This window comes from Misgurnus anguillicaudatus, chromosome 24 (genome assembly GCF_027580225.2).
Source record: "Misgurnus anguillicaudatus chromosome 24, ASM2758022v2, whole genome shotgun sequence".
Lineage (NCBI taxonomy): Eukaryota > Metazoa > Chordata > Actinopteri > Cypriniformes > Cobitidae > Misgurnus > Misgurnus anguillicaudatus.
In genome coordinates, this window is record NC_073360.2 from 37235244 (window position 1) to 37259082 (window position 23839).

A 23839-nucleotide genomic window follows, 5' to 3' on the forward strand; every position below is an offset into this window, starting at 1 on the left:
CACTTTGAGTCTCATTTCTGGTTTGTTTTGGATGAACTACAGTGACGGACACAGAAATTTTGACAATGGGTCGTGTCTTGACTTTTCGACTCATTTAAAAGCGTCTCTTGACTGCTTCAGAATGGAAGTCAATGGCCATGCACAAACATGTCATTAAAACAATACTTAACGTTCATTTTCAAAACTGTACTACTCACCGAGTGGTTCGTGGTGTTCGTTGATGATTAAAAACAAATATATTGGCACAATGTATAATTTCAATCCGTGTTATTTGCTATAGTGGAACTATTTTTTCAGATACCTCACAACCGCGTATATTCCGCTCTATATTTGAGTCTGAAGCATGAATGAACGTATTCCAACAAACTGTAATAAAACGGTAGCACACTTTCAAAAACAAGTTTATTTATAACACTTACACCATCCAATATGTTTTTTCATCAGCAGAACAATAAAGAAGATATTTTGCAGAAACCCCAGTGCTCCGTCATGCAAGTCAACAGATCCGCACACTTTAAGAGCTAAAGCATATCCAATACAACAATAATCCCCCATAACTCTGTGTGACATATTGACGTCTTGTAAAGCAAATCGATCAGTTTTTGCAAGAAACTTAACGTTATTTACAACATTATTAGCGTGAATGCCAAAGCAGGAAGCGCGCTTTCCGTTCGATGAGATCTCTTCCACACTGATGCCGTTTGGTGGCTGTTGGCTATGGATGTTGGTCTCTCTGCGCCACCTATAGAGCAGGAGCGTGAAGCGCACTTCCTGCTTGGCAAAAGCTCTCCATTAACGCTGTAAAATATTTATATATATATTCGAATCTCAAAACTATAAAACGAAGGTCAACCCACGAACGAATATTCGAATATTCTGGTCCAGCCCTACAAATATGGGAAAAATTTCTTCAGAGAGAAACTGAGCGAAAAAACTACAACCACATGTAAATAGACCCTTTTCTGTTTCCCGGCGGCGGAGTGATATATCAGCGAGCAATTAGTCTTCCAAGAGAAGTCAATGGAATTTTACAAAATGCCAAATAAAACACGACAGAAACTGTATTTCGCTACACAACTTGTTTTTAATCATCAACGAACACCACGAACCACTCAGTGAGTAGCACAGTTTTGAAAATGAACGTTAAGTGTTGTTTTAATGACATGTTTGTGCATGGCCATTGACTTCCATTCTGAAGCAGCCAAGAGACACCTCCAAACGAGTCAAAAACTCAAGACACGACCCATTGTCAAAATTTCTGTGTCCATCACTGTAGTTCATCCAAAACAAACCAGAAATGAGACTCAAAGTGTTAAATACTGGAATTATCCTTTAAGTTTTACGTTTGTTGTGTTTCCATATCTCAAGAATCATTGTGCTCTGTGATTGTAATACTGTGTGTGTTTTAACAGCTTATCGTCGTTTTCCTCATCTTCTGCTAATGGAGTAAAAGAGGAAGAGAGACATCAGTCAAAAGAAACATCCTGACCTCACAATGTGTGTGTGTGTGTGTGTGTGTGTGTGTGTGTGTGTGTGTGTGAAATAACAATGAAAGTGACATTAATTCTGCTACAGTCCTTTACCTGTGAGCAATATTTTCACTGTATATATGTATAATCATTTTTTTTGTGGCTGCCTATCAATAAGTTACTTAAGTGACAACCAAGAGGTTGAAGACTGTTGATCAATTATAATACAATGTGATTTTTGTAAACATGATTTATATTGTTTAGGTAAACCATATACCATTGTCTCTATGAGGAGAAGGTGTTTGGTTATGTTTAGTGGTTTCTGTATAAAGGATGTAAATAGGGTCTCTCATTTCCTATCTAACTGTAAGCAGAAACTATTAGAAGTAGGCTTGAATTAAAGTTCACTTCATATAAAATATAACTGTATATATTTACTGTAATCTCTATCTCTTGTGCAATAATTACATTGTATTAAATTACCTTTTTTTCTTTGGATTCAGAACAAGCAAATTTGTGGAGAGATTGTTTGAAATAATAGTTCCGTACTCGCAAGCCATTAGTTCTTAACCCTTTAACTGGCGCAGCCCTTTTTGAGTGGGGGGTTGGTGAAAAGGTGATATACACCTTTAAATTAATATAACTCTGGCATTTTTTTTTTTGGTCTAGAAGCCTAATTTTGGTTTTAATTTTGGTAATTTTTTGTTTTAAAGAAGACACTTCAACGTTTTTTAGGGAAGTGTCTGGACGTGAAAATATTCATTTTTTTTTAAAGCAGTTTAAATTTATTTGTAATAAATAAAAATGCAATATAGTATTATTTTTAATACATAAAATTGTAAAAAAAAGGTTTGTGCTGGTTTGCTTTGAGGTTTGCTGCCTACTTGTGTCACAAATGAATAAATTACAGTTACTGCATTATTATTACTGCTAAAAGGTTTTGAAATATGAAAACTACATTCTTAGACCTTTCCAACAATATATAGTTTGTCGTGATAGATTAACATTTACATAGAAAATATTGAAGTAAACATTGAAGGTGTCCCGCTCACGGGACAGCGCCAATTAACGGGTAAGGAATGTGTGATAAAGAACCACTGAAGGTCAAGAAATCTGTTGCAGTGTTTCTATAATTGAGGTGTAAAAGTTTATAAATTTAGGAACAAAGTGTCAAAAAGAGTTTTGCGCTGTATTTGATGCCATAAAATATCGCAATAGTGATCCGAAAGTATTATCGTTCGTGGTAGGCCTACTTTGATTTCACAGTCACACCCCGATCAGTCTGCGCATCCCAGCAATAAATCTTTAGCATTTCCCCTATTTAAAACAAGTTGAGTGAGCACATGAAGTAACAAGGTGTTTAATAGAGATGTTTATGGAGCATACAAAGGTATTTTCGCGATGTCGTTAATGTTGTTAAAGCTGGGGCCGGATTCACGAAAACATTCTTAAGACAAAAAATAAGAAAGTTCTTAAGATAAATTATAAGAAGTGCGTAAGAATGTTCCTAAGTGGAATTCTCAAACATTTCTTAAGAAGTTCTCAATTTTTTTCTTAAGAATATCTTAAATTTGTGTCTTAAGAATAAAATGACAAGCTTTTAAATGAATTAAGATACCCTGCTAATGAGGTAACAATACACTTATCCATTACTATTTTGGCTAGCTTGCGATCATTAACGCGATACAAACGAGTGATGCATTAGGACAATTACAAGATGTTATTCGCTGTTGTAACAGAGGCCAGCTAGTCTTTAAGGCGGTGCGGTGCGTATAATTCCATAATGTCCCAATCGGTCCGTCATGCGGGTCGAGCGCTCCGGGTGTGCCTGCTTCATCTCCGTGCCCACGGCTTCGTCTCCCGCGACCCGCGCTCACGCGTCAAGAGACGGACGCGGAGGGTGAAGCGTGCCCGCGGTTTCGGAGCCCTCAACTCACATAACGGAGCGATTACCGGTTCGCCTCCCGCTTAGAGCGACTTTTAGCTGTTAAGTAATTTTACAATGAATGTAGGCTATTACGGAGGAAGTTAAATGTTTGCTAATATTATCACTAATACTTATTTGTGTTTCATATACTGAGTAGCCATTAAACTTCATTATATGAGTGTGGAATTCCTCTAATCTATGTGAAGTAAACTGATTAAATTGCCATTTCAGACTACAAACAACATTTAAAACAATCAAATTAACTTGTAAAACATCTTCCATTTTGAGATTTAAGACTACTGTAAGGTTGTCCTAACTTTAAGATGTTATTTTTCGAGAATTGGAATTCTTCTTAAGTTTTTTCTTAAGAACATACTTAAGGAAAAAAATAAACACTTTCTTAAGAAGCTTTTTTTGAGAATACAAAATATTCTTAACTTTTTTCTTAAGCTTGAATTTAAGATAAAAATGGCAGTTAAGAAGATTTTTCTTCTTAAGAATGTTTTGTGAATCCGGCCCCTGGAGAGTTTAAAAAATTGCCTTGCTGCCTTAAGCGCTCGAAATATGGCGCCATCAGCTGGTGAAAAGTTGTAAAAGCAACAATATCTCGGTCTCCAAACATATTATACTTTTTACAAAGTAATTGCAAAGGTTTTTCCTTAAATTATTTAACTTAAGTAAAAGTGTATTCTGTGATTTATTTAGGGCAAAGAGATTATTAACTCTCCTTTTTAATTATGCACATGTTTTTTTTATTTAATCTGTTTATAAACAAAAAGTAGGCAAATGGTTGTGTTTTCAGAAGGACCCTTACAAAAAATTAACTGTTGTTTACTACATTTAAAACAACATGGTTACTGTTGTAAAATCATGGTTACCACAAAATATAAAAGGCATTTGAGAAATCCATCAACTTTAATTAGGAAATGGAAGGTGGAAAAGTAGGCTGCGAGTTAGAGAATATTTGTTTATTTATAAAAAAATTGCAATGTAAATAATTGGTGTATTGGTTGTGCCTTTATAATCAATACACACAAAAAACATACCGTGTGTCTCAATTCGTTCCCTAGCTCCCGAGGTCGTGAATCAGTATATCGTGTACACAGGTTCGGGCACTGGTAAGGACCCTAGCTCACTTCACATTGGGACAATAGGTGTGTTCGACTTCATGCGGCGCTGCGCAGACCGATCGGCGGCTGACTTGAAGCAGTGCATTCCGGTTAGTATTTTTGTCCGACTTCAGCTGGCGCTGCAGGCACGTGATTGTGTCATATGGTTTTTAAGTACCGCGAGAGCGGTTCGAGATCAGCCGCCTGAGTTAGCCAGCGCAGTTCACGAAGAGGAGCTGCACGGGCTGTAATGACGACACAGCTGTTTCACGATTGGTCAGATTCCCCACATGACAACAATCACGTGTATTTCGTGTTTATTTTCACGCCCTCAGTTCCACAAATGCTCACAAATCTGTATTTTTATAACAGTTAAAGCTATTTTCATGTAGTCGCGATGTTATATTGTGTCATCTTCATCAAAATAAAATGGATAAAAAACGTAGACCCCACTACATTGGTATTTAAATATGCTTATGTTGAACTTTTTATTCTTGTAAAAACACTGCTGTAAGCCTCTTCAGTTCCACTCATGCTCATACACGGACATTCAAAACAGTATAATTCACTTTTTATGTAGTTTACATCTTACAAATCATGTTTAATACGATTAAGCAAGCAAACGGCACGTGATCAGCCATGCCTGACGTAAATGCAGCAAGCTACGGGAACCACAGCGCGTCCGACTTCACGTCTCGGTTTTCAGCTCCTCCCCGCCTGCACGCGTCTAATCTCGCCGATCGGTTACATCCAGCCACAGCCGATGTCGAACACACCTAAAGTTCACTTATTTTTCTGTCACGTGGCTGCTTAAGCGCGTTGTTATCACTCACAGCTGTTACTCATCAACAACCGGCAAAACCAACATCTCTCTGACTTAATTTTAAAAACAGTACATTGTGAAAAATGCTGTCATTATTCTCTTACATATATGTGCATAAAATTGGAGGCATATAATTACATTTTAAATGTAATAAATATATTTACAATTTTAAATAAATATTATTATTTTAAATATTGAGTAGATTGTGGTCCCTTACTGTGTAGCAATGTGTGTTTATATTTACAACTAAAACAAACGTTTGTCTTTATAAAAGTTCTGTAACATTTCATAAAGTTTATTGAGTTGGATCACGTGATGTTCGGTTGGCGAGCTTCAGAAAAGGTCACGTGATTTCCGGTTAGGGAACATAGGGATCATCGATGCTCACTGGTTTTTGCGTTGGATTGTGGGAATTTTTAGGGAACGAACGTTCCAGTGCACTGAACGGATTTTGCGATTGAGACAGCCCTTAAAATGGCTGACTCCCTGATCAGTGCCCTGACTACTGAACAAGGGAGCTGATTGAGACACACGGATACTTAATTCTCGTAAGGGGGATGAATGTTTTATCAAATTACCGCGAGAGCGATTCGAAATTAGACTTCTGCGTATGATTTCTTGATTCGCTCTCGCGGTATCTTGCCGTCACCCGCCTCTCGGTTCTTCGGGTGCCACATGAATTCAAACACACTTACTAATTGGCTGAGTTTCCTCACGTGATCCAAGTGGACCCCAAATAACTTAAACCAAACGAACACGCTGACGCCCAAACTCGAAGGGCTTTAAGGTAATCAACTAACATAACTACTTGTTTTAATTTTTACCGTTTGATTTAGTTTAAATGTCTGAATGTCAGTGAGGGGATAATAAGGTTTAGATATAAATCGGCATACGCGATGGACATCGGTTATTTTTGATAGCTCATTTAAATACATCTCGAGTAAAACAGTTTAAGGACTGCTCTAACGGAGCACGAATACTAAATGCAGCATTCTCGTCGTATGTGAAGTTTAATGTAAGGAAAGCACACGAGACACAACTATAAAGTTTTGTTGCTTTACACGTTTCTTTGAAAGCAATTTAATGTTTTATGTCTTAACAACAGAGTGTAACGGAACATATGTTGTTTTCAATGATACATTAATGTTATTCGTTGAATATTTTTGATTGATCTATTTATTTATTTATTTCTGGATTAAAACAGTACAAAAAAAGACAGTAATCCAAAAGGATAACATGCTAAAGTACAAATACTTATTTCCAGCACGGTTCTTGGTGTTACACACAAAAAACAATAAACAGAAAAACAACAGTCCAGACTAACAAAACATACAATTTGAAATAGAAGATTAAACGTCATAACACACTAAAATACAAAAAAACAAAAACGCTATAAAGATTCTACAATTTATCAATAACTATTCACCTTGTCCCATAAATGTTTTTTGACCTGTATTTTAAAACACCATCGCGATGATAAGAGTTTTGTAACAGTAGGCAAACTATTCCATGCCATGATACCAGTATAAAAAAGGATCTTTAATTGCATTTGTAGCTTTAGGAACTAAGCAAGAGTGAATGCTGGCTCTAGTATTATAGCCATGCTGTGTATGGACCATGTGTACATTAGAGCAAATATTTGGGGGCATGACCATTAACAATGTTAAACAAATGGTTCAACTTAAGTCTTTCTACTCTTAGATGTACAGGTAGTAAACCAGCTCTTGTAAACTCCTCCCTGCCTATATGAGTACGGGAGGGTACTTTTAGTAGGTACCGAATTACATTGTTTTGCAACACTTGAAATTTATTTTTAAATTTCACAGTCAACTCAGAAAACCATGCAGAGCAAGCAAAATCTACATGGCATTGAATCAAAGACAAAATGCCTCGTCTTACGATATAAAAACTTTAACTTACATGCACATTTGACTAAAACTTTGGCTGCAATGGATTCACCTTTAAGTGATTGATCCAATTGTCAAACCCAAATATGTAACACTTGATTTGAACCAACACTTGAATCTATACCAAACAAGATTGATTCAGTCTTGCCCAGATGCAAAGAGAGCTTATTGTCTATCAGCCACTGGCTAACAGACTCGAGCTCGATACCAAGATTCTCAGTGTCTTTTACATTGCACCCTGGGATAAGTAAAACCGGATCATCAGCATATAAAAGCAGCTTGCACCGTACCGCAGCTGATATATCATTTATATATACCAAAAATAATAAGTGCCCCAGGATCGAATCATGGGGCACCCCACATGTGTGTCAGAAAAAGTCCCCTCAACATCACAGACTTGGGTCCTGTTTGTCAAGAAAGAAGTGAACCATATGAGCGCTAGGGCTGTCACAGAAAAATCAAATTCGAACGGATTTCGAATATCATGCAATGTATCCGAATATATTCGAATATCTAGCCCCCCCGTGCATCAAAAATCCACCGTAATGGAGATTCAATCACAAAATTATTAACAGTGACAGTCATAAACTGGGCTGTCTGGATTACCTTTTTACTTAATGTTTGAAACAGCAGGTTATCAACTTATGAATAAAAAACGCATATTTGAAAAAACAATTGAGAACAGTTACAAACAATAACGTGACAACTTAAAGGAGAATTTCACCTGTAGAAACATTAATCTTTATTGAAAGTGTGTCATATTTGTAGTCGAAATGTAGCATACATTTCGAATTTGGTGCCTATTTGACCGAGAAAAGGGGTGTTTGTAGTCTCACTCCCTCAACAAAAAATATAGCACTTCCTTCTTTCAATGATGCAAAATGATGATTTTTACATCATTGAAAGAAGGAAGTGCAACATTGAAATCTGTATTTCTCCTGTCACAGTGGAAACTGAGGAAATGATGCACGACCATTCAAAAGCATGTCTGGGGTTCTAACTATACAAAGATTAATGCAAATGGGTGAAGTGTCCCTTTAAACGGCAGCAGGAGTATAGGAGCCCAAACGGAAAACGCGCCCGCAGATTTCGGCAGAAAATTCCATGGAAATCTGCTATTGTAATGCCCGTCATTGACAAGCATATCCCACGCTTGAGCGTGTTTGTGGGAAGTAATCTCATTGACAACAAGCACACATACATAGCCTATCCCGCGCGTTTGTGAGCCGTCAGTGACAAGTACATTAACCCTGCGCGTGCTGTTTGCTTGCCTGTTTTCAATGATGGAGGGCACAAACCCTTTGATACTTGAGATGAAATTAAACTTACCGCTGAGTTAAGCAGAGCTCACTTGACTCTTTCATCTATGTGACGAGTGAGTGTCAGCACATGATCATTTAAAATCCGTTTACAAGACATATGCTGTTGTTGTTAATAAAGTTTACATCGCGTTGTAAAAATTTGGAAATTATCTTCATACATGCTAATTTTATAATGCGAAAGTATTAACACAAGCTTTTTATTCTGCTATAATGTTTAACACTTAGCAGTGTTAAATATGTCATTTTATATACAACTATAATTCTGTCTTGACATGCACATTAGGTTCATGTTGGTCCAATTTGATTCCCTCTCTTGCGCACAGTTCCTATTACGAGGTGTTACTGTAAAAAATGCGCTACACATGGCACTTAAAAAACTGGATGGTTTATTTATAGTTCGAATACGGATATTTTGCATCATGAAAAGTGACAGCCCTAATGAACGCTGAGTTACTAAAACCCATGCACTGTAATTTCAAAATCTTGTGGTTCACAGTGTCGAATGCTTTTTGCAAGTCAAGTTGCATACCAACATAATTTCCGTTCAAAATTCTGAAGCACATAGTCAAAAAGGTGAATGAGACGGGTGTCAGTAGAATATGCAGCTCTAAAGCCAGACTGGAGCTCATATAATAGATCATGCCAGGATGAAATACTCCTCCACCTGTTCATACACCAGATGCTCAAAATTTTTTGATATAGATGGCAAAATTGATACTGTCCTATAATTTCCAACATCAGCTCTGTTATTTTTCTTAAAAAAGGAACCACTCTGGCATTTTTCATATCGTTTGGGAAAACACCCTTACTTATGGACAAATTTATAATATGTGTAAGAATACTAACCCCAGCACTATCCCTTATAAACCTGGAGAGGATAAGTAATACAATACAAATGATTAACTGTAATCTGATGTGTTATATTTCAGTTTATCCGAAAAGATCAGATGCAGAGTTTAGTTGTGTCTATGAAGAATGAAAGGTCAATGGATCCACCGACAGCATTGAATAGGTGACCTGACAAAGAAATAACATTTACATTTTACACAGTGTTATTCACACAAAGAGGCACATCAAATTAAACTTAATAATTTTTCATTCTCTTCCTGATGTCCAGACCAGACGCAATCGAAACCCATCTGTAAAAAGATGAAGTTTAAGCAATCTGTTAATCAACCACATTATATGTGTCCTGAATTCAGGTAAACTATAGATAATTTGACATTTGATTATGTTTGTTTTAAATGTTACATCAGATTATAAATACTCAAATACAACATAATTTTAGCATGTGATAAATAAAAAAAAATTAGATTTTTAAATTATAACAAAAATAAAATTGGCTCAATACATGTACTTCTCTAACTTCTGTTTTCATTTCACAGCCGTGACTCTAAACTTAATAAAGTCCTGAACACATTTAAATCAAATCTGAGAGAGAAGTTTCGGTGTTTGTATCCAGGAACATCAAAGCAGAGAAACCCAACACTACTGAATGAGATCTACACAGAGCTCAACATCACACGTAAAAGTGGAGAGGCAGAGGAGACACCAATCAAATGTAATGACATCTTTAAACCTTTACCTGAACAACACAAACACATCAGAAGTGTGCTGACAAAGGGAGTCGCTGGCATTGGAAAAACAGTCTCTGTACAGAAGTTCATTCTGGACTGGGCTGAAGAGAGAGAGAATCAGGACGTCCACCTCATATTTCCACTTCCTTTCAGAGAGATCAATTTGTTGAAGGACAAAACACTCAGTCTTTTAGATCTTCTTCATCTTTTCTTCCCAGAGACAAAAGAAATGGAAATCTTCAGTGATAAATATAAAGTGTTGTTCATCTTTGATGGTTTGGATGAGTGTCGTCTGTCTCTGGATTTTCACAGCAGTGTGAGGTTGTGTGATGTAAATGAATCAAGCTCAGTGGACGTGATGCTGACAAACCTAATCAAGGGGAATCTGTTTCCCTCTTCTCTCATCTGGATCACCTCCAGACCAGCAGCAGCTGATCTCATCCCCTCTGAGTGTGTTGATCGAGTCACAGAGGTACGAGGCTTCAGTGATCCACAGGAGGAGGAATACTTCAGGAAGAGAATCAGTGATGAGAGTCTGTCTGATCAAATCATCTCACACCTGAAGTCATCCAGGAGTCTCTACATCATGTGTCACATCCCAGTCTTCTGCTGGATTTCAGCCACTGTTCTAGAGAAAATATTAAGTGAAGCAGAGAGAAGAGGAAACCTGAAGACTCTCACACAAATGTACACACACTTCCTGACCATTCAGACAAACATCAAACATCAGGACGACTATGAAAAGAAATTGAAGAATAAAGACATGATCTATAAACTGGGTAAACTGGCTTTTGAGCAGCTTGTGAAAGGCAATGTGATCTTCTTTGATGAAGACTTGAGAGAGTGTGGCATTGATGTATCAGAAGCATCAGTGTACTCAGGATTGTGTACTCGGATCTTAAGAGAGGAGTTTGGTTTGTGTCAGAGGAAAGTTTACAGCTTTGTTCATCTAACCATTCAGGAACATCTAGCAGCTCTATATGTGCACCTCGCCTTTATGAAGAACAACATAAATGTGTTGACTGAAATTAAACCGAATCAAATAGATCAGCTTTCATTACTTGATCTGTATCAGAGAGCAATAGATGAGGCTCTTCAGAATAAAAATGGACATCTGGATCTTTTTCTTCGTTTTTTTCTGGGTTTGTCACTGAAGTCGAATCAGAATCTCATACCAGGTCTGAGGTTACTGACATGCTACAACTGTCACATCAATAAGGAAACAATCCAATACATCAAACAGACAATCAGGAAGAATCCTTCACCAGAGAAATCCATCAATCTGCTTCAGTGTCTGAATGAACTGGGTGATTCTTCAATAGTGGAGGAAATCCAAAATTTTCTGGCATCTATAACATTAGGTAAAGCCAAACTCTCTTCATCTCAGTGGTCAGCTTTAGTTTTGGTGATGATGACATCAGAACAGCAGCTTAAGAAGTTAAATATGAATCCATTTATTAATGGAAACAAAGCTGAACCACTGAAAGTTCTTCAGAAGCTGCTGCCCGTGATTTGTGAATGTAGAATAGTTCAGTAAGTGTGAACAGTCACTTTACTCTTAAAACATTTATTAATGCTGTAATTTTCAACATCATTTTTTATTTCTCTACAGGTTGAGTCAATGTAATATCACCGCTGAAAGTTGTGTTCCTTTGACTTCAGCTCTGAGATCAAACCCATCACACCTGAGAGATCTGCATCTGTCTGATAATAAAAAACTAAAAGATTCAGGAGTTAAGCTGATCTGTAATGTACTGAAGAATCCTGACTGCAAACTGGAGATACTGAAGTAAGATCTTTAGATTTTATAAAAATCGATTATGACATTCGTTGTCAACAAATTTCATTATCGATTAGTTGTAGGGGTGGCACGGTTCATGAAAAAAATCCGAACCGTTCGGTTCGCTTGTCTCGGTTCGGAGAGCGTGTGTGTCGTACGGTTCAACGGTTCATGGCATGCGCAATGTATGTAGCCTCGTGCCCTGTATGTGACCTCAAATAGCGTGTTCCCCTTTCGCGAATAGCGCGAAAGAAGAGGTGACCGGTGTGGAGAGTGAGTGCTGCCGGTCATGTTACGTGTAGAAATGGCAAGAGGGAGAGAAAAAGAAGTCTGCCCGCAGTTGGAGGATGCGCCAGCGTCGTATAAGTTTGGTGTGTGGAAACATTTTTATTTCATGTTTTCTATGATGACAGCGGAAATAAAACAATAGATACAGCCACACGCGACAGCCTTCTCTCCGACCATTTATCTAATCTGAGGTAATGAACACTGTTTTACGTCTTTTCGTATTCAGCGCTATTTTTAGCCTTTCGTTGATAAAACGAAAGCAGCTGATTTCCACGTAGTTTCATTTTGCTAGCATGTGAAAGTCGCGCGATCTTATTTCATAAACTGCACCTTAAAGTAATCAGGACAGAAATGGTCAAAAGTGGACAAAAGAGAAGGATTTAAATATTACAGGTGTAAACGTTATGTTTCTCTCTCGTTCACATATTCTCTCTGCAGTATTTAAGCAGCCTCTCAGTGATGAATCTTAAAGCTACACTGAAGTTGGCATTTTGATAAATGCAAGTTATCTTTGTGTGCTAAAAATGCACACAAAGTTCATGTAGATGGCAATACACATTCTCTTTTTTGCCAAATAAATGAAAAGCATGTTGAAATCATCAATGTCTTCCCTCTCGCTGTGTCAAAATCTTGCCTGGCTTTCCTCAGGGATGTTCCCAATAATGTGCTTAAAGTCAAATTCAGTTTGTGCATGATTACATGATATAACTTTTTTAATACTGTATCCTAAATTATGGATAATTAATACATTAATAAGATAATACATTTCTGGAGTGTTAAAAAAATAACAACAAGAACCGTACTGAACCGAGAACCGTGACCATAGAACCGCGATACGAACCGAACCGAGGATTTTGTGAACCGTGCCACCCCTAATTAGTTGGTATGTGACGTCACATGCTCCCGCACCACCGTCGGCCAACATGCACAGGCGTCAGGTGCTGTTTCTTCATAAAGAGGGAGCTGCCTCCTCAAAGTCAGTCGACCGTCTTCTCACCGCCTATTTATCTAATCTGAGGTACTGAACACAATGTTTTACATCTTTTCTGACTTCTGGTGCAAACACATCGTGTACAGCGCTATCTTTAGCCTTTCATTGATAAAACTAAAGCGGCTGATTTCTGCATAGTTTTATTTTGCAAGCGTGTGAAAGTTGTGTGATCGTATTTCATCAATTGCACTGAAATATCAGAGAAAGCTCTTACATAAACAAAACACTGTGCAGAATGTTTACAACATGCAACACAAGCAGCGGACTCTGACATAATATTAGTTCGCGTCCTTATAAACACTTTTAAAAGTACACTTCTGCACGTGAATACCCTAATAGACCTTTCTTGCAATAGCCGAAAATACGTAATTGTTGTGGAAGCGGAGTTTCTGTCAAGCGTCAACACACCAGAACAACATAAACCCGGGCAATTTTAAAATGGATTAAAGAGTCTACACAACTTCATTAATGGATTTGCCAAATATTACATTTGCTGATGTGAATTGACCAAAAAGAAAAAAACTAAATAAAGGGTACAAATTTTTCCATGAAGAATTTGTCCATAAATTTCAAGGTAAGTAGAGAGCGAAGCTAACTGTTACTAAACTGTTAACTAAAATGACACATTATTAGCATGTCCACTTAGACATAATGTATGTAAAGTATAGATGATATAGACTACCTTACTAAAACATTATAGTCTGCTTTGAATGAAGCATTATGGTACCAATTACCTTCAATTACTGCCTATGGTTGTCCAAGCGAACGTTTTGTGTGTAGCAACAATAATGTTAGCCGAATACTATCATCATCAGTTAACATTTTTGTCTGGTAATGTCTGTGTGCGTATGTGTGCGTGTCGGGGGGAACTCGTTCCATGGAAAACGGCTAGGGACAGCATGTGGTTGCAAGCGGCAAACATTGAGCCCTAAAAAGTAGTCGTCTTTAGTGAAGTGTCTGCTGCATACATAAGTGCTCCTAGGGCTGTGACGATTAATCGCGTGTCCCATTAAAAAGACCTGTCTAAAATCGATTCTGAATCGCAAGGCTCCAATTCTGTGTTTCATGCACAGTTCATGCGTGTACTACGGTGTTTGGTAAATAGGAAGTCCTTATCAATCTAAAATTATTATGAGTCAGAGTCGTTTATAACGTGCATTTAAAAAAGCAACACTCATTAAACAAAATCATTCAAATATTCTTTATTATCATGAAAATACCTGAAACAATCTGAAGAACAGCGATATAAATATCCCTTAGACATTTCCTGGAATAGCGTTTCTAGTGGCTACTTCTTCTGTGGCACAATTGGAGTTTCTGCACAAGAGCGACCCCTGGCTTTTGGATGTGGCGTCATTTCACCGTAATTCACTCAAATTCATTCATTGAGAAAATGCGCATTTGCACGATTAATCGTCCCAGCCCTAAGTGCTCCCTTTTTTAATGGTGGAGTTTGGTCCTTCATCCCGCCGGATAGCCTGAATCCATTTCTGTCTAACTTCACCATCAACAAGGAATGAATGGAACAGATATGGCTGTTTACGTTGCCTTGACTGTGGAGGAAGTAGATACCATGACGATTGCCAGTGTTGGGAAAGTTCACTTTCTACATGAGTTCACAGTTCACAAATTTTAAAATGAACTAGTTCAGTTCACAGTTCATATTTCAAAAATTTAAACTAGGTCACAGTTCCAAAAATGAACGAATTTATAGTTCTTTTTTCCCATATTATTTTTAAAAAATGATTGCCATTATACCCCATATAGAACCACAGACAGCAATTATTTGATCAGTTTTAACACTTAAGTTAAATGCGCCAGATTTCATCTTCATATCCAACTTTAAATCCTTAACCAACCAGGGTTTACATTAGCATTGACTGTCTTTTAATTGTTGTATTTGCTGGCACATACCTTGAAAGGCTAGTCTGGTGCTTCAAGGGGCTCACACACACCTGGCGAGAAGCGCTGTGAGGCGTCGCGTGTAGGACAACTCGCAGGTATTGCACACCGCACGTGCATGTTAAATAGCATGAGCTTGGTCAAAGTCTATTTCAAGATCCAGAATATGTGTCAGCAGCCTATGTTAATCGTTAACGATTTAGGACAAATATGATGTTATTTAATGTTAAACTATATGAGTGGCGCGGCAGGGATTTCAGCAGCGTCCGGAGTCAATGTTGTTTTGATGACGCATGCAGCCTTGAAACACTGACTGGTGGCGGTGTTGCCAGATTGGGTGTTTTTTCCGCTACACATTAAGGCATGTTTACAGTGTGTTTTACCCGGGATTTCACCTGGAAGACTCTATAGAAATCTGGCACCCTACTGAACGACGTTAAACTAAGAGCGCGACACGTTCATAGGCACCAGAATGAACGAGTTCACATAACGTTCATCAGGCAGTAATACAGTACGTTCAGTTCACGTTCGCCCAAAATATGAACGAGTTCATGAACTTTCGTTCAATTAACTCATTCAGGCACAACACTGACGATTGCGTATTTCCTGTCACAAATACAGAAGTTGTGAGAGAGGTCTATTTAGTACTTTATTTAGCTATAATTTGTGAAAATATCAAATTTGATATATATAAAAAATTCTATCCAATTAATCGGGGAAAAAAGTCACCCGATTAATCGATTATGAAAATAATCATTAGTTGCAGCCCTAAATCATATGATGTTTTATAATGTAATAAAGTCATGAAATCTATTTTTATTATTTATTGTTTATCTGTTGCGAATTGATCTTCATGTGATGTGATCTGATCTTCAGTAACATGATACTGCAGGTCTAATGATGATGACAAACAAGAGACTCGCATAACTTTTAACTAGGGATGTCCCGATCAGGTTTTTTTGCTCTCAAGTCCGAGTCATTTGATTTTGAGTATCTGCCGAGACCGAGTCCCGATCCGATACTTCTATAATACATAAAAAAGGAATAAGGAAGAGCGAAAAATAACAGAACCAGGATGTTCCTTATGTCATTCCGCACGCGTTGCTGTTTCTGTGTGGAGTCAAAAGAGTCTTAACTCTGTGCCAGCGCATAACTATAGATGTTACATCTGTTTAAATTAAACACACTTATGAATTCAGTAATCAGTTTACCTTGATTTGTCAATGTACTTAAAAGTGAAAAAAAAAGTTTAATGTCAAAATATTCTGATTGAACCACTGATGGCACACTGACGTTTTTGGTTATGTCTTTCATTCTTTTCTGAGCTTGAATTGTGCCGGTTATATAGCATGTAGGACATTTACAAAGCCTCCTGGTTTTTATCCAAAATATATTTAAAGAAAAATTTTATGGGTTTGAAAAAGCACGGAGGTAAGTGATTTATAATAAAATAAAGTAATAAACCCCAAGAAGCAGTGGGTTACCAGTGCATTTTATAACAGCTAAGGGGCGTTGTTAGGCACGACGCGAAGCGGAGTGCCTAAACCCCCTTAGCTGTTATAAAATGCACTGGTAACCCAACGCTTCGAGGGGTTTATTGCGTTTATAAAACGGTTACTTCATATGCATAAAGTTAGCGGGATTTTATAAAATAAAACACAAATAAGTTGTAATTATATTAGTATAAATATTACTCTTCCGCCAAACAAAGTAGTTCCTCAGAATCAAGTGTGACTGAAACAGAGCGCAGTTCACAAACAACACAGACGCAGCAAAGATACAATGAAAATATGATTAAAGACGGTGGTGTTTATTTTATAAATCACCATTCATCTAATTTATACATTAACATTTATATTGTGCTGTTGAAGTGATGATCAAATATGCTTGTAAGCATGCTGAACTCTTTCCCCGTCAGCGTTTTTTTTAAGTTGCCACCCGGTTTTAGTTTAATGCCTTACAGAAAAATTATCTTCTTTAAATAAACATAAATATAAAATAAAAGAACAGACCATCCACTTTCAAACAACAACAACAACAACAAAGTTTCATCCTACCTTAATTTTTTCTCTTATCAGTTATCACCTCTCAAATTTTCAGCTAAAAGCGGAGATAATTCCATTTTTGTGAAGAACTTTAGTAAGAAATCATCAGATTCAGACATGAACAGCTACTACACGGTGTTTTCAGTGAATGCGTCAGTGTTTAAGTTGGGAAAGATCGCCACCCAGTGGATAATAGCGGGCGTATGAACTTCAGTTATAAACTCCTCAGACAACGTTTTCTCTTTATTGACGAGATGACTCAACAGTATTTATTGGCATTTATTTGGATATCGCCATTAATTGTGCAATTGTAGACAAATTAAAAATATGATTAAAGACTGTTGTGTTTATTCTCATAAATCAGTACGCAGCAACAGTGGCGCAGTGATACTTATGTAATCTGGTCTGAACCGTGGGGTTACCGGGGTATTTTTTCACGGCTTAGAACGCGTTTCAACCAATCATAATGAAGAACCAGAACTGCCCGTTTTATAATATTGATTTTGGAGTGAATTATCACATTAAAATGACCTTGATCTGATGTGTGTGTGTTGTGAAATAAGAAAGTGAGGTGTGTCTCATTGTTCTCCACAGGTTGAGTCATTGTAATATCACAGTTGAAGGTTGTGCAGCTCTGTCTTCAGCTCTGACATCAAACCCATCACACCTGAGACAGCTGAATCTGACTAACAATGATCTTGGAGATTCAGCAATGGAGCATCTATCTGCTTTCCTGGAGCATCCTGACTGTAAACTGGAGGAACTCTGGTAAGATCATTCACACATGATGTGATTCTCAGAGTGAAATTGTCAAGTATCTTGAAGACCAGATAGCTAAATGCCAGACAGGGGCAGAAACAAGCAGCGTACCGCACAAACACTAGAGCTCAAGACTAGGGGTCGGCCGGTTATCGACCGGTTACTTCTCAATAGGGCTGTGCCGATAAACGATATCCCATCGAATCGCGATAAAATTCGAAAAGATAACGGTAATAAGCTCCGGACATTTTTACTCGATATGGATTGATCAGTACTTTTGTGTAATGTTGGACTTACGTCCGTTTCTCGTCATGGATCGCAAACAATGATAAACGCCTTATTAAAGCACAAACAGGTTGCATTAATGCCTGGATCATAGCAGACAGAAAATGTACAGTACTTTCTTCTCGCGTCCATCTTGCACGCGCACATGTCTGCACCGCTTTGAAAGTATATTTACAGGACATTTACAAATTTAGAAAAGATGAAGAAAAGTAGCCGATCCACCGCTGCAGTGAATATACTGTATATGGGGTTGTGCACACCAAAACTTTTAAACGCGGCTGAAAACGCCTGGACAATTCCGAATGCCAGCTGTTTTTCAGCTGATTGCCAGTTTTCTTCAGCCGAGCGCTTTGGTAGCTGTGAAACTTCAGTTGTGAGCCGGTTGGTTGCTGTAGTAATGTCCCGCCCCTCCTCCACTGTGATTGGACGGCCGTGTGAGAACTGACATTGAAGAGCAGAGCTTTTCTCTCGAAGTTGAATATTTTTCAACTCTCGGTGCTCAACATTTAAAAACATGCGCCGGCCGCGGGCGTAAAAGCGAGTGCACGCGAGTGTGTGACTATGCGTTTCCACAACGCGACGCGCTTGACATCTGTTTACCAGCTCATATATGTTTCTCCTCTGATATGAGGGCTCACAAGAGCAGTCAACACATGGGTAATCACTAAACTATGTTTTCTTTCTAGTTTAAGTGAATATAAACAGCTGTATGTTTATCAGTATATTGAAACAGTGCAGTCTTAAAGCTGTCTTGGGTCTTAAAGTGACAGTAGCCTGCTGCTTTCTGTGTCAGAAATGTTCATTACGAACAATAAATGAAAACTCCTCACTACTATTAGTATTAACTGAATAAATCTTGCAGCTGCACATTTAATTCATACAGTGAGGACTGTGCAGTGTATTATTTGTATTTATTGCTATATATAAATCATGTTGACAGACAATTTTATAATTAATATATTTACATTTAATACAGATGACTAAATAGTAAAACAAGATGAATATAGTCTTATGATTAAGTGGAAATATTAAAGATTTGGTTGCTTGTCAGTAGCATTGTTGTAGTGACAGCCAAAATACATCGGCCTATATGTAATACATAATTATCCAAAGATTGACATTTTGGACAAAAAAGGTAGCACAAATTCTGTTATATGAAAGTGGTTTGGCTATCTAAAAAAACAGACGAGGTGCAGATTAAAATTTTATTTAATGAATCCTCTTATTTTTTTGGCTTCAGTCTAGGGATGGGCACGAGTACACGATTGCTCGAGTACTCGAACGTAGCATCGATGATCGATCATGAAAACGATGATCATGTGGGTTAATTTATTTATTTATTATGGATATGGCGGCATTTGGATGGCAGGTTAGCATTACAAGCGCATCTGATAGTAAAGACTGGGTCTGGAGATGCGTGTTTGACGTCGTGTCGAGCTACACAGACCGGCGTATGACATCAGTAACGCAGAGATGGGGACTCGAGTTTGAGACTCGGACTCGAGTGCGACTTAAAGGAACACGCCCACATTTTGGGAATTTAGCTTATTCACCGTATCCCCCAGAGTTAGATAAGTCCATACATACCTCTCTCATCTCCGTGCGTGCTGTAACTCTGTCTGACGCAGCCCCCGCTAGCTTAGCTTAGCACAAAGACTGGAAATGCATGGCTCCAGCTAGTATACTGCTCCCAATAAGTGACAAAATAACGCGATCATTTTCCTATTTATGTGTTGTGATTTGTATAGTCAAACCGTGTACAAATAACAAGGTGATATGAGACACAGCGATCTTTTAACAGTATACATACTGAGAACTATATTCTCTGAAGACGAAGCACTGCCGCATGGGCGGAGTGATTTGCACAACTCTGACCAAACTCTCTGCTCATCACCAGGGGCTTCTCGTGTGCTGCGAGCAGATCACTCCGCCCATGCGGCAGTGCTTCGTCTTCAGAGAATATAGTTCTCAGTATGTATGTATGTGTAAGGGGTTTCTTTTAAAAACATTTAATTCATTAATAGTCTAGTATGTGTTCATTGTTCTCTCATAGTTTCTTCAAAATTAAGTTTTATTTGAGTGTTTTTAATAAAAATATTTTCATTTTCACCATGACGTGTACGCCCCGCCCCTTTGATTGCCCCGCCCCCAGTTAATCGAGTACTCGTTCTTCAGACCTATGGATTAATCGAAATGAAAAAATGACATAAATGCACATCACTACTTCAGTCATTGTTGGCATACTCTTTTAAAGCTGGAAGCATTAGCATCTTATATCGAAATCGTATATCGTTATCGGTCAATATGGATTTCTTTTTCGAGATCACATTTTTGCCATATTGCCCAGCCCTACTTCTCAATGGTGCGCCTTAAAAAAATATTAGGTCACACCATTGCGACCAGCCGTTCAACGGATTAAATGTCTCTACAGCAGGGCTATTAAAATCTTACCCTGGAGGGCCTAGCAATAGTTTAGCTCCAACCCTAATCAAACTTACCTACCTGTGATTGGCCGTTTCACAATATGCGTTCTTGTCTGTACTTGTGTTCTTGTGGACTTGTGAAACGTCATCAGTCGCGGACCAAGTACTGTTCCAAATCAAAGTTCGCATCAAGCCCAAGTTCACATAAAATCCCCGGATGTGTTCTTGATCCGCCCATTTTATCGAGGATGCATCAGAGGAGACTTGTGTGGACTTATGACAGTGATGTGTCCCAGAATGCATTTCGCGTCAGGAGTTCGTTCTTCCGAGTCTGAACTTGCAAGTTCGAACTACGAAGGACACAAGTCCGAGTTTGGCGTACTTGGTATTGAGAAACAGCTATTGTCTAGTGATCATGAAGACCTTGATTAGCTTGCTCAGGTGTGTTTGATTAGGCATTAGGTAATGAACCACATACAATCGAGTCCGAGCCAGAGCATAATTCTTATCAAGAAAAACTTTTTGAACGTAAACCCAAAGTACAGCAATGTTACATTGAAAAAAGTTTATTCTTGTATTATTATTACTTACGAATTTCTATTCAGGGTTTTTATCCCTCATTTCTTTGTGTCAAACACCTTTTTTCCAAAGAGGCTTAAGGTTACCTAAAAAGAAGGTTTACCAGTCTAAATTATTCCTAAAACATATCTCATATCTCCAGAGCATGTTAACGGCACGTGTAACATTAATGTTATACAGAACAGCAAATAACATGTTAAATTAGCCCACCATTAAAACATGACAAAATAAAGGGATTTATAATAAAACTTACTTTAAAACACCAAAAGTCGAGTGCTTTAAACAACCATGCGTAATCTCATGTGTCTTCTGATCACAAAATGAGAAAACTATTTTACAGAACTATTTTATGCTATTTATGCTCGATTAGCATAGCATTATAAATATATAGTATTGTTATAAAATACCCAACATAGCGTGAAGAACACAGATAAACCATATATCATCTCAATTGTGTTTATTGTCTCCATGCTATAAAACATCACAACTTCTTCATTTGCCTGTTATTTAATAAAACGGCAATCTCTACGTGACACTACGTCTTCTTCATTAAGTTGTCATAATGAGACACACTGTCACAAGCGCCCTCTATCTTCACGTATGAATGAAACAGACAAACAGAGTGTGAATGGCTGTAGCCATTGCCGTGTATGGAGAAAACCTGCAACAGTCAACTTCGCTAGCGTGCAGCGCCTCAGCCAGTCAATAATGATCAGTGATATATGTTGCGGGCGTTCAGAGTGTAATGACAGTCAGTTACAGTTTACATTTTACAGTTTCTTGCCAGAATTTAAGATAACATTACAATCTGTTTATTAAAAATGGCTTCTGGGCGTTGCTATGCTATTCTTACAGGCTTCCCTGAATAGGGTCTTTGCTTTCAGTATTCTAACCGTATTTGCATTTTCTGCATCGGACCCTCTCAGATCCATTGCAGATGTCATTTCGTTGCGTGGCCGCCACCCTCGTCTCGCATGTTGTTAAATAGCCCAGGTGTGTGTTTGACATTGAGCATCATTGTCATCATGGCTAGTTTAACTTCTGTGACCTCGCTTAGTTTGTTTTTCACCGGCTGTATGTGTTTTGCGCAGGCGCCGCACACACATGCATGATCTTGGTTATTCAACAACCGTTAAGTTTTATCGATTAAATTGTTATCGACAATTAATCGAAGATCGATTAATTGTTAACATTCCTAGTTCAGAGCCAATAGCCTTTAAGCTACTGTGTTGCGAAAACAATAATAACACATAAACAAACAAAAGGAAATCCATGTTGATCTGATTTGTGTGTTGTGATCTGAGATACTGAAGTGTATCATTGTTCTCTACAGGTTGTGTGTTTGTAAAATCACAGCTGAAGGTTGTGTTGCTCTGTCTTCAGCTCTGACATCAAACCCATCACACCTGAGAGATCTGAATCTGTCTTTTAATGATCTTGGAGATTTAGGAGTGAAGCTGATCTCTGATGTACTGGAGAATCCTCAGTGTAAACTGGAGATACTGAAGTAAGATCATTTCTCTGATAGTCACACATGATGTGGTTCTCAAAGAGATATTATGAAACTGTCAATTAAAGAGAGAGTTCAGATGCAAAACCCTCTAAATGCATCTGACACGTTTTCTTATAAATGATGTGTTTTGGTTGAGTAATTTCACTTTAATGGCAATGTAAAGTTATGAGTAATAAATTAAAACGAATTAATAAACAAAAAATACAACAATTAAACTACATCTAACTAAAGTGAAAGAGTAAAGTTTGTGTCATTTGTTTTCTACAGGTTGAATGCTTGTAATATCACACATGAAGGTTGTTTTGCACTGACTTCAGCTCTGAGATCAAACCCATCACACCTGACTGAATTGGTTCTGATTGGGAATAAGCTGGGAGATTTAGGAGTGAAGCTGATCTCTGATCTGGTGAATGATCCACGTTACAAACTGAAAAAGATACGGTGAGTATTGATTCATATTTAAAAATGTCATGCCATCCAGTCATGTTAAGTTGATGTTTTTAATTTTATATTTTTTTGCACATATGTGACTAAATGTTTTACTTCATTCTTAAAGAAATGAGTCGTTACTGTATTTTCTCCGTTGAATTCATTAACACAAGTTAAATCAATAAAATAACAATTATTTTATACTTGTTTTAACAGCTTTTCACCATTGGCCTTATTTTTCAACAAACGCATCAGAACATTGAAGACGACATCCTGATCTGTGTGTGTGTGTGTGTGTGTGTGTGTGTGTGTGTGTGTGTGTGTGTGTGTGTGTGTAAAATAACAATGACATTAATTCATTACAGTCTTTCACCTGTGTGTCATCTGTTGTAAAAGACAGAGTTTGTCAAATGGGTTTGTGTTAAGAGCAACTATGGTCCGATTCACGATTTTGCATTTACTTTGGTGTGTACGTGTGTGTTAGTACATGTTAATAATATACAAAAGGTACAAACCCCAAAGTTTACGATGACGCAAGTTATCTCCAACATAAATCTCTTTTCTTGGACTACAACATGGATTGTAGGCAACAGTTTACTACCTGGGATTGGTGATGTAGACAAGACTGACATTATCATAATTCCTCCCGCTTGGACTCACCGCCTGTAAGTTAACTCCTGTTAGCATTGGATTGTGAGCGAATCTTTCAAA

General features: G+C 37.8%; 3 protein-coding genes across 3 annotated transcripts in view; all 3 read left to right on the forward strand.

Moving 5' to 3' along the window:
- The window catches only part of LOC129438574 (NACHT, LRR and PYD domains-containing protein 3), a 102737-nt gene extending 100226 nt beyond the window's left edge, over positions 1-2511 (forward strand). Inside the window, exon 16 of the mRNA XM_073862943.1 lies at positions 1413-2511. Within this exon, the coding sequence (XP_073719044.1) occupies positions 1413-1488 (76 nt within the window). The 3' untranslated portion in view covers positions 1489-2511. The remainder of the gene's footprint in view (positions 1-1412) is intronic.
- A 741-nt stretch (positions 2512-3252) lies between these two features.
- LOC129438571 (NACHT, LRR and PYD domains-containing protein 3) overlaps positions 3253-23839 on the forward strand; it is a 35881-nt gene continuing 15294 nt past the window's right edge. Inside the window, exons 1-4 of the mRNA XM_073863392.1 lie at positions 3253-3369; positions 9487-9569; positions 9943-11667; positions 11747-11923. Of these exons, the coding sequence (XP_073719493.1) occupies positions 3253-3369; positions 9487-9569; positions 9943-11667; positions 11747-11923 (2102 nt within the window). The remainder of the gene's footprint in view (positions 3370-9486; positions 9570-9942; positions 11668-11746; positions 11924-23839) is intronic.
- On the forward strand, positions 13126-23438 carry LOC141361532 (ribonuclease inhibitor-like). The gene is made up of 6 exons (XM_073863016.1): positions 13126-13220; positions 17735-17908; positions 21213-21267; positions 22491-22693; positions 22967-23140; positions 23345-23438. Exons 1-6 carry the CDS (start codon positions 13126-13128, stop codon positions 23403-23405), a joined length of 762 nt encoding a protein of 253 aa, XP_073719117.1. The 3' UTR covers positions 23406-23438.